The sequence below is a fragment of the Babylonia areolata genome, chromosome 30, assembly GCF_041734735.1.
Source record: "Babylonia areolata isolate BAREFJ2019XMU chromosome 30, ASM4173473v1, whole genome shotgun sequence".
In the NCBI taxonomy this organism is placed as follows: Eukaryota; Metazoa; Mollusca; class Gastropoda; order Neogastropoda; family Buccinidae; genus Babylonia; species Babylonia areolata.
This window is the reverse complement of record NC_134905.1, coordinates 12997561-13014713: the sequence shown is the minus strand read 5'-3', so window position 1 is coordinate 13014713 and position 17153 is coordinate 12997561. Positions and strand designations below refer to the sequence as shown.

Here is a 17153-nt window from a genome sequence, read left to right as displayed (position 1 = left end):
GATAATCCTTAATTCTATATTCCAGTGCAAATAATTTGATCTATCTTTTGCGTCGTCAAACCCAAGAGAAATCAGGTACACTATGTTCTTTGTTGCTCAGCACTCAGAAATATGCGACATATGTTTATTGGAACATAAACACTACAAACATCCCTCTCTGTTTAAATTACGTTTGCAAATATCTTCAAGTATTACTAATGACGAAACATGTCTTCCCCTCTTTATATATGAAGCATTCAAACTGATAGGAACTGTTACTTCGTAACATGAATTTAATGAATATTTTATCGTCTACATTCACGCTTCTTTGCTTGTGTTGTTTCACTGCGACTGAGGCTTAAAATGCTTTAATGTGAATGAACCTTTCTATTCCAATTCTGTGAATATATCATTATTGTTCCAGTGCTCTCTCTCTCTCTCTCTCACACACACACACACACACACACACACACACACACACACACACACACACACACACACACACACACACACACACAAGTCGTACCCGAGCAGTACAAAGTTGTATCAGACAATCTGGGGTAACTGTTAGTAATAACGCGTCTTCTACTTCGATAAAGGGACTCAAAATAATCTGTTCCATGAGTAAAAGTACGGGATTGTATTAAGATATATTTTCAAGAGAACAAAATCCTCAATCATGCAGTAAGTGGGGAGAAACGTTTGAATAGTGGAAATAAACTGGTGTATATTTTTCATGAAAGTTAAAAGCGCACAGGACATAAAATTGAAATGGTTCCAAAAATGAACTATGCACAAAATTTTGGCTGATAATGTTATGTTATTCCCTATGGCAATTACGAATAAAGATAGTTGTTCTTTTAGAAGAGAAGGACGAGTTAATATTCAACACATGTTGTGATTCTCTCTTTATGTATAGTTGTTCTAGGAACAATTTTCCTTTATTAGATAGATTAAGCCAGGGATTAAGCGAGTGTTTGGTACTTTTTGCAGAGAATAAACATTTAAAATCAGACAGAATATTTGACTGTATTGGCGCTCGCCATTTTGGTTTTGCTTTAAAAAAATTCAATTTCAAAGTGGGTAATGTTGTTTCCATTGTAAGCATTGCTAAATTAAAACATGGAACAGAAAATCATGCCACGATGTTACATATGATAGATAATAACTTTGTTGAAAACTGATCAGTGAGTAAAAGACATGATGTACAGCAGAGTAGCTACAGGGTTTTTCTGTGTTGGTACTGGAATGTGCCGAAACAATTGCCATTACAGCCTTCGATTATGTTTTACAGAAAGAACAAACTAAAAACACCAAAATGCACTGCTGTCGAAAATGATACTTTAAAACCATTGAAATACTTCATTTTGATGTAAAAAAAAAAAAATGCTTTACACATGTTTTATGTTAGTCTACGTAAGAAATATTACATATTGTACGACAGCCAATACAATGTACTCTTCATCCATGTATGGCTATGTTTTATCCTGAATAAAAGGATATGTATCTGCATCAGTGTCTGTCTGGGTCTGATTTCAACTCTCTCTCTCTCTCTCTCTCTCTCTCTCTCTCTCTCTCTGTCTCTTTCTTTCTCTCACCCACACAATCATATACCCATGCATACATGCACGCAGGTGAAAACACACACACACACACGCACGCACGCACGCACACACACACACACGCACACACACACAGATACGCGTTTGCATGCGAGCCTGCACACATACACACTCACGAGCGCGCGCGCGCGCGCACGCACACAAGTACACAGATACATGTGCGTGCGAGCCCGCTCACACACACACACACACACACACACACACACACATTTGTCGGTCATGGATCTGCGGCCATGGGAGACCAGGTCAGTTGGCTCTGGAGCACCGTGCAGACCGATGCGGGGATTAATGGTACGACCATCAATTTTGATGGCGAGAACCTGCCGAGAGTTGCACAAGTGGAAAGAATTGAGCTTCCTTTCGTGCCTCGTTTACAGAGTCCATATACACACGAAAATACACGAACGCACACACACACACACACACACACACACACACACACACACACACACACACACACACACACACACACACACACACACACACACACACACACACACACACACACACACACTAAATGAGTGAATGAATGAATGGTTTATTCATATTGGCCCTCATGAAAGGGAAATAAACAGAGAGAGAGACAGACAGACAGACAGACAGACAGAGACAGAAACACAGAGACAGAAAGAGAGAGAGAGGGAGAGTCACAGAGAGAGACAGACAGACAGAGAGACAGACAGAGACAGAGGCAGAGACAACCGATGCAACCAAGACACTTGTATGCTCTCTGGTTCTCTCAAGATTAGATTACTGCGACTCTCTTTTGGCCGGCCTTCCCAAATATGTTAGACAGACTCCAACGAATTCAGAATAACGCTGCCAGACTCATTTGCACAGCTTCTAAATTTGACCACGTTTCTCCTCTCCTTGAGTCTCTCCACTGGTTGCCTGTTTCTGATCGAATAGACTATAAGCTATCCACTCTGACCTTTTCTGCAGTCAACGGATCTGGCCCCAAGTATCTTTCTGAACTCATCCATATCTATACCCCGTCTCGCCAGCTCCGTTCTCCCTCTGATACTCGACTTCTCAGGATACCTCACGTCAGAAGTAAGACCTATGGACACAGATCGTTTTCTTTTTAATCGCCAAAGACGTGGAACAAGCTCCCTGATAACCTCCGTCATTCTGATTCCCTCGCTGTTTTAAATCTCGTCTCAAAACACACCTTTTCCCTCAGCAATAAGTTCAATTGTGGCAGGTCCACTTCCTTTGCGTTAGCTGTGTTTGACTATGTGTGTATACATATGTATGTGTACATAACTACATGCATGTATATGAATGTGTATTGTGTGTGCGTGTGCGTGTGTTTATGTAAGTGTGTGCCTGCCTATGTGTGCGTATGTGTTAGGGTAGCTGTTAGATACACATGTATGTTAAAATGTATGTATGCAGCGTGTGTGTGTGTGTGTGTGTGTGTGTGTGTGTGTGGAGTCACATTTTGGTGTGTGTATGTAACACAGATATGATGTTTTATGTTAACAAAAGCGTTTTTGTAAAGCACCTAGAGCAGATTTCTGGATAGTGTGCTATGTAAGTATCCATTATTATTATTTTTTTTTTATTAAATAAAGAGAGAGTGGGACATGATGAAATTGAGACAGAGAGAGAGAGAGAGATTGCGAGAGAGAAGAAGAGAGAGTAGAGAAACAGAGACAGAGATTGAGATGCACACCAGAATATACCACATCACTTGTACAGACAATTGCAGTTACACAGTCACAATCTGACAAGTGTTAGAGAGACCGAGAGCGAAAGAGATAGAGAGAGAGAGAGGGTGAGATGAATACAGAGAGGGTGAGACAGATACAGAGAGAGAAAAACTGTGAGAGAAAAAGAGAGAGTAGAGAGCACACAGAGCATAAAACATTAGGATGTACCAGATCACTCCTACCGACTACTGCAATTACACAGTCACAATCTGACAAGAGTTGAGATAGAACGAGCGAGCAAGCAAGAGAGAGAAAGAGAGAGAGAGGAGGAGGAGGAGAGGGAGCATTGTTCTGGCAAAACGGGGACAAGCAAGAAGTGGAGGCAACTGGTGCCAGTGGGACCCAAGTCAATGGAGTCGTCATCCTGAAAACCCGGAACACAGAGCATAAGGTCAAGAACGTCACTTCACTTCACCATCCACTCCCAATGGCCAAGCACTCTGCAGTCCACAAAGCTGACGCTCACGTGCTGAGGAGTTCACGAACAGTTGACCTTGCGATGATACTGCGCATTTCCTAACTCATGTGACTTTCTCTTCAGGGCATGATCTGGGCTAGACTGGTAATAAATGGCACTGAATGTTGGAAGTATCGTCAGACCTAACTGTGCGACGGAACAGCAAACATTGTCTCCTTGTGCTGTGAACGGTTCAGTTTGAGTACTTTGGTTTAAAGTGACTTGTCAACAACTGAGTGTCGACATGTTGGGAAGTTTGGTCACCGTGCTTCTGCTGATTGGCAGTGAGTATTTCAGGGCACATGTGTGTGTGTGTGTGTGTGTGTGTGTGTGTGTGTGTGGTGTGTGTGTGTGTGTGTGTGTGTGTGTGTAGGGGGACGGTGGGGGCGGGGGGGGGGTAGTGTTTTCTAGGTATAGATGGTTGATTTCATATGCTTCTTTCTGTGTTTGCCTCACGTGTTTTTGACCACTATTGTATCACACGGATTTCCTGACCATTTGGGTTCTAGGTGTGATGTCAGCTACAATGAATATAACAACATTAATATTCCATCTTTTTTAAATGCTGAATACACATTTCTTACAATACCACAAGCAGATGACTATCATTTAGACAATTTTGTTGCCATGACAAGTGTGTTGCTTAACAATTCAAAGTACTTGGTACTTGGTTAACCACTAACATAAAGTAAAATGAAAACATGAGTTATGCTGAAACATGATCGGAATGAAATCATTATTTAAAACATGGATTAAACGACAAACCAGAGAACAGAGTAGAAGTACAATTCTTAAATCACTTATCTTGCCCAAACTGATTTAATCATGATGATTGTTTCCCATTCCTTCTGGTGATTTCATAAATGACTTGCAAAAAGTTGTAATGTTTTCACATGAAGAAAGGATAGAACAAACAGAAAACATGCAGTAAAAACATATGCCCAAATTAGACAGTATAAAGACTGGACCCAGTGGAATGGATGGGCCTTGGGGAAAAGCTTGATTTATATTTGTCACAATTGGGACTCTGGTACGAACTGTATTTATATGCGTTGATGACCCAGTGAATTCTAACAGAACTTTTATTCACGTTGTTTTATTTTCTTCTGACCATGCAGGACAAAGTGCGTCTTTGTTTTCTTCAGTTTGCTGATGATTACAAGAGGTGGTTTTTGTTTTGTTTTGTTTTGTTTCTTGTCACCAGTGCTGAGAAAATGCTGACCTATCTTTTATCTTTTATGGTCACAAACAAATGAAGCAGATCTAATATTCTCCACCACAGCCTACAGGACGCCTTTTGAAATTTGTTGTTGTTTGTTACTTATTATAAGCCGGACAGTGATGTGGACGCTGTTAATATTCCAATTGTATGTTTTTACTGTTGACTTTTTTCCTACATAAAGCATACACAAACCGAACTGCTGAGCGTTCTCGTATTGTTTTCTGTTGATTGAAATTAAGTGGCCAGGTTTGCCCCATACCAACTAACCCCGACATGGGCAGGCTGGCCTTTGTGTCAGCAGGTCAGCTATGAGCAACACTGTAAGTTATGTTACGATAGTTTTGCCATTTCTCGATATCACAAATTCAGTTGAAACCATGAATTACTCTTCTGTCTCTGTTAAAATATTCTCCACACTGCTTTGAGTGCAAAAAGGGGCCAACAAGCCCTGGTCTCCCCCTTCAGTTCTTTGCACAAGACTAACATACATAACAGATTCACAAGGAATGTAGGTATTACTAGTTCTGAATTGAGAATGATGATGGTAGTTATTTGAAACAAACACATCATGGATATGAGAGATTCTCGTGTGTGTGTGTGTGTGTGTGTCTGTGTGTTTAAATTGGCTGTGGCTTTGATGCCTGAATACAGTTCTTTATCAGTTCTGTTTGCTTGATAACTAAGCTGATTTGATCCTTGTATTTATTGTCATTACCTAACTCCTCTAAACATCCCTTAAGGCTACATTTTATTTCGTGAATTTGAGATGAACAAACATTAGATTTTCATTCTTTCACTATTAATTTGACTGTTTTATGTCTTCAAATTTGTTTTAATCAGAGCGACGAGTTCATCATAAAATTCAGTCACTCACGATGTTCACAGCTATTTATTTAAAAAAAAAAAACATTCTCACGATCTATACTGAAATAACTTCTGGAAACAGTGCAGATAGGCATTTTTAAAAGTTGAATCTATCACGCTTTAAAATTAACATATTTGTTGTAAACATAGAATATATTTTTTCAAATTTTGTAAAAGGAGAGTTAAGCAGCCAGTACTTGACTGTTCTTCTCGTTCATACAATTTCCATGGAAATAAAGACATTCTCTAAGGTTTCTGTTTTCTGAACGCATCTTTGGACAATACATATTAAATCAATATATGTAGAAACAAAGCATGGTGTTTTGTCTGATTGTGCGATTATGCTTTCTAAACCATCATACAATAAAAGATCCTGCAAATGCTTTGAAATAATATTGTGATCCTATTCCACGTTTCTGAAAATCGCCCACTGTACCACGGGTTGACTGATGTGTACGCTGTTAGTTGTGAGAAGACACATGTTCAGTGCACTACGTGTTCTGTCAGGTGCCACTGGTTTACAGTGGTCACAGAAGCTGAGGACAGATGCTGGTCCCGTTCAGATCTGCTCCGGGCAGGACATTCAGCTCTTCTGGAACTTCACGCTGGACAAAGGGGAGCGACTGAAAGGTATGTGTGAACATTTTATTCATACAATGGTCCATGCCCCTCATGAGAGGGTACTTACTTTATTAACTTACTAACTGCCTGTCATACCATCTGGCATGCAGGGAATCAAGGAAGATCCATCACTCTTGACTGTTTTGGGGCCAGTCTCTGAATGGCATCCCAGGAGTGTTGTAGGATCTTGATTTCTCCAGAAGATGTAACCTTGCTCCCTTCACATGACGTGTCCAATTCAGTTCCATCGTCTTCTCATGATGTTGGTTTTCATGTTCGGTTGATTGCATTGGACGAGTAGTTATTGATTGGAGGTGGTATTGGGCCAGACGATTCTCAGGATTTTTCGGAGGATTTTCGTGTGGAAGATTCACAACTTCATTAGATCAGACATTAAGGGGTAGGATACACAATAAGCGTAGTACTTGCAGAAAATAATGAAGCTGTAACAGATCGGAAATGCAATGCCTTAGAGAGAGAGAGAGAGAGAGAGACAGAGACAGAGAGACAGAGAAAGAGAGACAGACAGACAGACAGACAGAAGGGAAAGAGGATGTGAGGATATGTTATTTGATCAATCATAAACACAACTGTTATTCTGCTTTATTCAGATAAAAAAAAGAACATTGGCTTAGAAACACACACACACACACACACACACACACACACACACACACACACACACACACACACACACATTATGATATACTATCGATGAAATCAATGATGATGATGATGACAATGATGACGATGACGAAGGCATGGTGTGGGGATGTCAACCTGAGGGGAAGGAGGAGGGTGTCCTGGCCACATACGTGGACGATCACTTTGTGCCCATGTCCTCCTTCTCCGGTCGTCTGGCTCACCTCCAGGTAAGTCACGGCTTTACCAGGTGAGAGCTGTTCACCTGTGTCGATGGTGTCTTGGCATCATTCTCTTTGTCCATTGTTTGATTTCGTTTTCTCTTAACTGCGGACAAGAAATAGAATGTCAATTTGTTAGAAAAGCATACTCTAATCTCGGCAACACAAACATTATCCAGCAATAAACTGGGAACGACCCAAACAAATCTTGAGGCCGAAAACTGAACGAAATAATCTGGAGACTAAACGAAACAAAACGTTCATGATCCAGAAATACTGTTTAATCCGGAAAACCTACAACCTATCAGCAGAATGAGTGGAAAGCGTTCTTTTCTTTATGTTTAATGCAAAATCAGTATTGACAGTCAAAACATTTGACCAGTGGAATTGAGTTTGTTCACACACACACACACACACACACACACACACACACACAACACACACACACACACACACACACAAACAAAAAAAAACAACAAACAAACACACACACACATACACACACGAGACACAAATAAAAACCAAACATGGTCATTACAAAGACTAACTTTGTTTCCATACATGAGCCAAAAAGTAACCAAGTGACCAAACCTTATGTTTGTTTCATAACCAGGATGGAGGCATTGAACTGAGCTGCGCCACCATTCTGGAGTCAGGTAACTACAGCATTTCCGTCAGTACCGAAGACGTGCACAATACTCTGACTGTGCACCGCAAGACTGCTGATGTGACGGTCCTGGGTAAGTGAGGATTTTCAAGTGTTATGTCCTTAATCAGGTATACCAGACGTTGTTAAAGTGCTTCAAGACCCACGTGTGGAATAAAACATGCCGCACTTTTTTTTTCTTTGTGTGTGTGTGTGTGTGTGTGTGGTGGGGGGAGGGAGTGGGGGGTGTCTCACTGCTTGTATCATTATTCACGATATGATTGATATATCATTCATCTAGCCCATCCATCAGATTTCAGGGTCAAAAAGGAAATTTGACAGTATCAGTATCTGTTTAATCCGTTCCACAATCAAGGTTAAAGAATAGGAGAAAGAAAATAAAAGGTAGAAGAAAGTGATAAAGAAATATTCTAAATTGCTAAACCCCCCAAAATATTTCTCCTTTACCAAAGTCTGTACCCAAATGCCTTAAATGACTGTAGTTGATTTGATATATGCACGAATGTGCGTTTGTCTGGCACTTATAATTTAAGGGAATTCGACTGCCACCAAAGTACATGCTCAAAGGAGCTGTATCAGGCTTGATGAAATTCGAACCCTCAGCAAACGGTTATGTTTGAACGATTTGGATCGCTGAAAGGACCAAACTCATTACAACTGAGTGAACTGTGACAACATGATTGAGTTTCTGCTTAATGGGAGATACTTCTTACATTTGTGAGTACCCAGCAGAGAGAGCAGAGAAACGCAACTTGCGGTCCATACAACAATCAGTCACGAACACTGCCATTTGTCCACAGACGCGCCCAAAACACAGAGCGGGGAAATCCACGTGACCAGAGAGAAAAATGCCGTACGTGACGTCATCACTGGCGCGTGGCACGTGCAGCTGTCGTGTGGCAACTTCTCCGATCGAGGTCATCCCCCTGTTGACCTTACCTGGACCGTGAGAACCTTCTGTGTTCTGTTTGATTGGAGACTGTACATTTATACTGATAGAGATAAACAGTGGAGAGGGAAAGGAAGAAAAACAAGGAGACGCTGTGTCCCAAAAACGTTAAATAGTTTGCACAAACAACGCTGGGTTAAACGGTGGTGACAAACCTTACATGAATGAATAAAAGTTCATTAAGGTATGAGTTGTTGTCATTTGGTTTACTGATGACCAGACATAGAGAACTAGTTGGTCAGTGTTATCCTGAATGTGTCTGTCTGCCTTCTCTCTCAGTGCAGGTCAACGAAGCTTGCTGAAGTCAGATAAATCAATTTTGAATTAATCCACACAGTCATAAAAGTAACATGTACCATTTGAAAATAATACTGCGGATGAAACCAGGTAGATGACCAGGTAGATGCTGCCAACTGCTTTATTGACGACCAGACACAGAGAACTAATTGGTCAGTGTTAACCCGGAATGTGTCTGTCCACCCACTCGCTCATTTCAGGTCAACAGAGCATTGAAACAACAATAGAGTTTTGAAATTAGCAGTGCCATTTGAAAGTCATGTGGCTAATAATGCTGGGTGGATGATTTACGAAGGATCATTTCATCTTTAGATAAAGATAAAGATAAATCACAATGTAAATCTTCATGAATACAATTAGAAATATCACCACAGATCAGAAACGCTACTGCCTTGAAACAAATCAAATACCTGTGCTGTGTGCACCAATCAGTCCATTCGTCGTTCAGAGCATCACCCGTTAACAATGACCATTCCTTCACTCTGATGACAAACACAGGCTGAAAACATGCTCAAAGGAAAGTCAGCTAAAACATAAAGATTGAAGATCATAACTTGAAAGCACTGAGAGAGATACATGTTCTCCCAATGTTCCTATTCTGGGCACATGTCATGTTGATTTGAAAAGAACACTGCATCAATGTCCATCAATCATACAGATGTTCCAGCCTCACCATGGTCTTTCCTCAGACCCCCACAGGAGCACGGCTGGACAGCAGCAGTTATGAGGACGGCTTCTTCCATCTGTTGCTGCCCAACCCCCTGGTGGGAGGCAACTACAGCTGCAGCATCCCCCCCTCCCTGCCAGCAGCTAGGTGTATGGCTGAGGACTCCCCTCTGCTGGACACAGTGTCCGTGCTGGTGGAGGAGACTGCTGGCAGGTTCACTCTCCTGGAGGCCCGTCAGCAGGAGTTTGTGGAGCAGCTGGCTGCACAGAGGGAGATGTGGATGGGGGACGTTGAGGTCGTGGCCAACAGGACTGATGCACTGGAACAGTGGCGAGGTGAGCTGACGTGTGTGTGTGTGTGTGTGTGTGTGTGTGTGTGTGTGTGTGTGTGTGCGCGCGCGCGCGCGCGCCATAACAATGAAAATAATGCATCTGTCCGTCACCTTCTAAATCACGCATGACATCTAAAGCTAAAACAAAGAAATCAGCATTGAATGAACCATGAGAGATTCCTTTACAGACAAAATTTCAGGTGGCTAAGAGACAAAAATGGTAAATCAACAAGAATTTTATATAAATTTTGCGATAAAAATCAACAGAATATCCTGTCACGAAATTAAATTCATTATTCAACAAAGACGTCACATGTGTTCCATTTTATATCTTCCCTGGTTTTCGTTACTATGATAACTTTCAGTTTCATGCTATCGATATATCATTAAATATTTTGTTTATATTGCACATTATTTCAAACAAAATATAACTATAATTATGTGCTGAAGATGTATTTGTCGGGCGTTTTATTGTACTTAAAAATCACGAGATATGCTTCATCAAAACAGTTTCCTCACATCTCACAAAAAAAAACATACTGAACACGCGCGCACGCGCACACACACACACACACACACACACACACACACACATACACACACACACATACACACACATGCACGCGCACAGACACACACACACACACACACAGACACACACACACACTCACACACACACACACACACACACACACACACACACACACACACACACACACACACACACACCTCAAACCAACTCATGATCAACTGACGACTGATTTGTTTCCATCCTCAGACGAAGCTGTTCACAACTCTGTCCCTGTCCACTTCCACGCCAGACTGACGTCCGACACCGAGCTGTCCAGTGGCTCCATCCTGAAGCTGACCAATGTGCTGAATAACCTGGGCGGTGGATACGACTCCAGAACTGGTTACTTCACGGCCCCGATGGACGGCAACTACTTTTTTATAGCAACTACGGGGCCCGCCTCTAGCGGCAAATATGCCGGTATGGATATGATGAAAGAGGGAACGACGGTTGGTCACACTTACATGAACCAGGACGGCTACTACTACAATATGGGATCCTGTCATGCTGCCTTGCTGTTGAACGCTGGAGACAAGGTGTGGCTTCAGAGTTCGAGATCGAGTTTTTTCGAATCAGTTGTCACCTCTTTCTCTGGGTTTCGCTTTTGAAAAATGCCCCCCCACCCCCCGGGCCCTCCCCTCTCTCTCTCTCTCTCTCGCTCAGAATGGATATGCAAACATCGAATGATCACGTTAATGGGAAACAATTCGCTATCTGATTTACAAGTCTTTCGGATGAGACGATAAACATATGTCCCATGTGCAGCACCATGCACTTTGCGCACGTACAAAAAACAAAACAAAAAAACGACAACAATCGGGATGTCCATGTCCCTGGCAAAATTCTGAAGAAAAATCCAATCCATTATGCACGTGTGTGCGTGCTCGTGAATGAAGCCTGACTGAATGTCAGTCGGCTGTACACAGGTATGACCTGTTGGAGTGAACGACTCCGTGTTCGTAAAGCGCTTAGAGTTTGATTTGGTCTGTCTGAAGACATATGCTGTAAAGGTATCCATAATGACAATATTGTGTAAACTTCGCTGTGTATTGTATTCATTACTGGCTTAAACTGTCACAGAATTCTGGATAAAGCTTATGAAATATGTGGTTTAGATGGTGAGGAAAGGAAACATGGATGGGGGAGGGTCTTCCTTGTTTGAATAATTATGGGTTTGGTTTTGCCTGCATGAAACAGAGTGCTGAAAGTGTTAATGGTTTTATATCTGCTTTTCACGAAAAGCTAACTGATTTTCGTCATGGTAAATGTGGGATAGTCATGTTAATGCCAGTGACAGATTTGAGATGAAAAGAACTTTCTGAACTGAGCCTGATTGAACACCTCATCTGCTGCTGGACATAAAGGGCATTTGAAAGATCCAACAATGAAATACAGATCAGGAATATGAGAACTGATAATCCTTAATTCTATATTCCAGTGCAAATAATTTGATCTATCTTTTGCGTCGTCAAACCCAAGAGAAATCAGGTACACTATGCTCTTTGTTGCTCAGCACTCAGAAATATGCGAAATATGTTTATTGGAACATAAACACTACAAACATCCCTCTCTGTTTAAATTACGTTTGCAAATATCTTCAAGTATTACTAATGACGAACCTTTTCCCCCCTCTTTATGTATGAAGCATTCAAACTGATAGGAACTGTTACTTCGTAACATGAATTTAATGAATATTTTATTGTCTACATTCACGCTTCTTTGCTTGTGTTGTTTCACTGCGACTGAGGCTTAAAATGCTTTGATGTGAATGAACCTTTCTATTCCAATTCTGTGAATATATCATTATTATTCCAGTGCTGTCTCTCTCTCTCTCTATCTCTGTCTCTGTCTCTTTCTCTCTCTCTGTGTCTCTCTCTGTCTCTCTGTCTCTCTCTCTCTCTCTCTCTCTCTCTCTCTCTCTCACACACACACACACACACACACACACACACACAAGTCGTACCCGAGCAGTACAAAGTTGTATCAGACAATCTGGGGTAACTGTTAGTAATAACGCGTCTTCTACTTCGATAAAGGGACTCAAAATAATCTGTTCCATTAGTAAAAGTACGGGATTGTATTAAGATATATTTTCAAGAGAACAAAATCCTCAGTCATGCAGTAAATAGGGAGAAACGTTTGAATAGTGGAAATAAACTGGTGTATATTTTTCATGAAAGTTAGAAGCGCACAGGACATAAAATTGAAATGGTTCCAAAAATGAACTATGCACAAAATTTTGGCTGATGATGTTATGTTATTCCCTATGGCAATTACGAATAAAGATAGTTGTTCTTTTAGAAGACAAGGACCAGTTAATATTCAACACATGTTGTTATTCTCTCTTTATATATAGTTGCTCTAGGAACAATTTTCCTTTATTAGATACATCAAGCCAGGGATTAAGCGAGTGTTTGGCACTTTTTGCATAGAATAAACATTTAAAATCAGACAGAATATTTGACTGTATTGGTGCTCGCCATTTTGGTTTTGCTTAAAAAAAAAATTCAATTTCAAAGTGGGTAATTTTGTTTCCATTGTAAGCAGTATGCTAAATTAAAACATGGAACAGAAAATCATGCCACGATGTTACATATGATAGATAAAAACTTTGTTGAAAACTGATCAGTGAGTAAAAGACATGATGTACAGCAGAGTAGCTACAGGGTTTTTCTGTGTTGGTACTGGAATGTGCCGAAACAATTGCCATTGCAAGCCTTCGATTATGTTTCACAGAAAAAACAAACTAAAAACACCAAAATGCATTGCTGTCGAAAATGATACTTTAAAACAATGGAAATACTTCATTTTGATGTAAAAAAAATGCTTTGCACATGTTTTCTGTTAGTCTACGTAAGAAATAGTACATATTGTACGACAGCCAATACAGTGTACTCTTTTCATCCATGTATGGCTATGTTTTATCCTGAATAAAAGGATATGTATCTGCATCAGTGTCTGTCTGGGTTTGATTTCAACTCTCTCTCTCTCTCTCTCTCTCTCTCTATTTCTCCCCCTCGCACGCACACACATACACACACACACGCAGACACACACATTTGTCGGTCATGGATCTGCAGCCATAGGAGACTAGGTCAGTTGGCTCTGGAGCACCGTGCAGACCGATGCGGGGATGAATGGTACGACCATCAATTTTGATGGCCAGAACCTGCCGCGAGTTGCACAAGTGGAAAGAATTGAGCTTCCTTTCGTGCCTTGTTTACAGAGTCCATGTACACACGAAAATACACGAACGCGCGCGCGCGCACACACACACACACACACACACACACACACACACACACACACACACACACACACACAATGAATGAGTGAATGAATGAATGTTTATTCATATAGGCCATTGCCCCTCATGAAAGGGAAATAAACACAGAGAGAGAAAGAGACAGGCAGACAGACAGACAGACAGACAGAGACAAAACACAGAGACAGAAAGAGAGACACTGACACTGACACTGACACAGGTTTAATTGTGAAGGCCACCGGCCCATACACAAAGGGGTGGGGGATACAAAGGGGCAATTCGATCGCTCTTCACACACAAACACACACACACACACACACACACACACACACACACACACACACACACACACACACACACACACACACACACACAAAGAAAGAAAAAAGAAAAAAGGTGTACTGTACGTGAGCAGCCGATAACTGGATGAAAAATACATAGCATGTTCGTACTCATCATGTTTATAGTTATACTAATTCATTCATTGTGTAAATTCGTCTCTAAATTTTAAGGCGTAATAAGTGTATATAGCAAGATTTCTCTGGGGGGTAACACATGGGGGTTGTAGAATAGGAAACAATGTATTGTCATTGATATTTATGAACTCTGGAATATATTTCTGACGGATATGACCGTATTTAGGACACACAAAAATGAAATCGTATTCATCTTCCAGGGTGCCAGGACAAAACGGGCAGAAACGGTTTACATCCGCGTTCTGGAATCTTTTATTTATACCAAGCTCGTTTAGACCAAGTCGCAATCTTATCAAGGTATCTCTGAAACGTTCGATAGTGATATTGTCCAAGTATAATTCTGAATGAAAGTCTGTTTTAAATTATCGATAAATAGAAAATCTGTCACTACTACAAAGTTTAGAAAACCAGTCCAATTTAAATTTGTCTATCAGTTTTTGTTTAAGAGACTTTAAGAAGGCGAATTCATTTTCAGTACCCTGGTTCATCCATACATCAGGGAAACCACACATCTCTAAGCATGCTTTAAATTTACCAAGCCAATTTTCTGACGTCTTGTCATTTCTGTCTAGAGAATTCTTCAGCATCGATTCAGCCTGTTTCCGAAATCGTGAAAGTGGCATCCTGGTCAGTTTCAACCAGTAGTGAACACATGATACAGTCGAGTCAATAAAGAGAGGGTAACGACCGGTCTCTCCGTATACCATATAATTTGGTGTCTTGTTTGATACACTGAGTAATCTTTTGCATGCAAATAAATGCGCCGATTCAATGACGTCTACTTTAACTAAACCCCATATCTCCGCTGCGTACAGTAACATTGGTTTTACTTGTGCATCGAAAAGCTGAAAGAATACCTTTGTATTTAGATTGCCAAGTGCCCACATTGTTTTTAGAATGTCAAGTATTTTATTTTTTTGCCTTACTTGCAAATTCCTCACAAGCACAAGTTTCTGACAGCTTAGTAGTGAGTGTGAACCCTAAGTATTTGTACTTGTTTACTATTTCAATTGTGTTTCCTCCATATGTCCATTTTTCTATGTTAGAAGCATACCCCCCCCCCCCCCCTTCCCTAAAAATCATTATTTTGGTTTTATCCAAATTCACCGTAAGTCCCAGTTCCCTTGAAGACTTTTCTAAATTATTAATTTGGTTTTGCAGCTCACCCGGAGTTGACGACAACAGAACGATATCATCTGCAAATAACAACGAATAAATTTCATGAGAACCGGGTAGTAACTGGATACCATGTCTTCCCCACTGTCTCACAAAATCTGCAACTTCAGATATCAGAAGTGAAAAGATTATTGGGCTGAGGAGACAACCTTGTTTAACCCCTTGGGGACAATTGAAAAAATCGGTCATATTTCCACCCCACCTCACACAGGCTCTAACAGAACTGTACATGGCCTTTAACATGTTAATTAGCTTAGAGGATGCTCTTGCATTTTCTAGTGTCATCCACAATTTATTTCGGTCAACAGTGTCAAAAGCTTTGCGGTAGTCTACGAAGGCAGCATATACCTTTCCTCCCCTTTTGCTGTTTAATTTGTTTTTTATTATTGTGGTCAAGGTAAAAATATGGTCAATTGTCGAATAGTTTTTACGGAAACCTGCCTGTTCTTTACTGATTTTGCTTTCATTTTCAGCCCAGTGGCACAATCTTTTGTTCAAAATGGCCGTAAATGCCTTCCCTACAACACTAAGTAAAGCTATGCCTCTGTAATTATCTGGATTGGTTTCGTCTCCTTTTTTGAAAAGTGGAATTATAATTGATTTGCACCAGCCCAAAGGGAAATAACCGGTATCGTACAGTTTGTTAAATAATTTTGTCAGAAAAGGGGAAACAGGGTCTTCAGCATATTTCAAAAATTCTCCACAGATTTCATCTAATCCAGCTGCTTTGCCCAGCTTAATGTTTTTAATTGCATCTCGTACTTCTTTTTCTGTGATGTCACTATCGAGTTCTGGGACAACCCTTTCTTCTGTCCTGTTCTGTTCAGTTACGTCATGAGGAAGAGCGTCTGCTTCCTTTGCTCCGAAAACTTTTCCAAAATGCTTTTTCCATGCATCTAGTTCTATGTCGGGTTGGGCCTTTTTCGTGCTTGGCGCTTTTCGAATCGTATCCCAAAACTTACTGCTGTTTTTCCTATTATTTAGGAGACTGTCCTGGATTGACTTTTTATGAATTTGACGTTTTTCCTTTGTCAACGTCTTGTAATGTGACCTAAGATTTTTATATGTACGTTTGTCCAGATTGTGACCAGACTTATTGTACATTTGTAGGGCTCTACGTGCTTCGCGTTTCTTCTGACGGCACTCTTTGTCATACCACACATTTCCGACATGAGCTGGCGCACCGAATCGAACACTTTTTCTCGTGCACTCCCCTGCCTGCAGAACAGCCTTTGTAAATGTATCAAGGGCTGTCTCCATAGACATTTCTATCTGGTCATAAGCAGTTTGGAACATGTTTTGTGATTGATCACTGTTTATGTTTTCGATATATTCTCCCTTCTTTTCGTTAGTCCATTTTAATCTAGTTATTTTTGTGTTTTGTCTTGAATTGTCCTTCTGGTTCCCTAAT

At 40.7% G+C, this 17153-nt stretch overlaps 2 protein-coding genes across 2 annotated transcripts in view; both read left to right on the top strand.

The window, feature by feature from the left end:
- The window catches only part of LOC143275449 (uncharacterized), a 6466-nt gene extending 4975 nt beyond the window's left edge, over nucleotides 1-1491 (top strand). The window contains exon 5 of the mRNA XM_076579585.1: nucleotides 1-1491. This exon is cut by the window's left edge and continues 1195 nt beyond it. The gene's annotated coding sequence lies outside the window, so the exon portion shown is untranslated.
- Nucleotides 1492-3899: 2408 nt separating this feature from the next.
- On the top strand, nucleotides 3900-13776 carry LOC143275405 (uncharacterized). The gene is made up of 7 exons (XM_076579481.1): nucleotides 3900-4057; nucleotides 6367-6489; nucleotides 7240-7352; nucleotides 7957-8083; nucleotides 8811-8956; nucleotides 9946-10258; nucleotides 11033-13776. Exons 1-7 carry the CDS (start codon nucleotides 4018-4020, stop codon nucleotides 11431-11433), a joined length of 1263 nt encoding a protein of 420 aa, XP_076435596.1. The 5' UTR covers nucleotides 3900-4017; the 3' UTR covers nucleotides 11434-13776.
- The last annotated feature ends 3377 nt before the right edge of the window (nucleotides 13777-17153 follow it).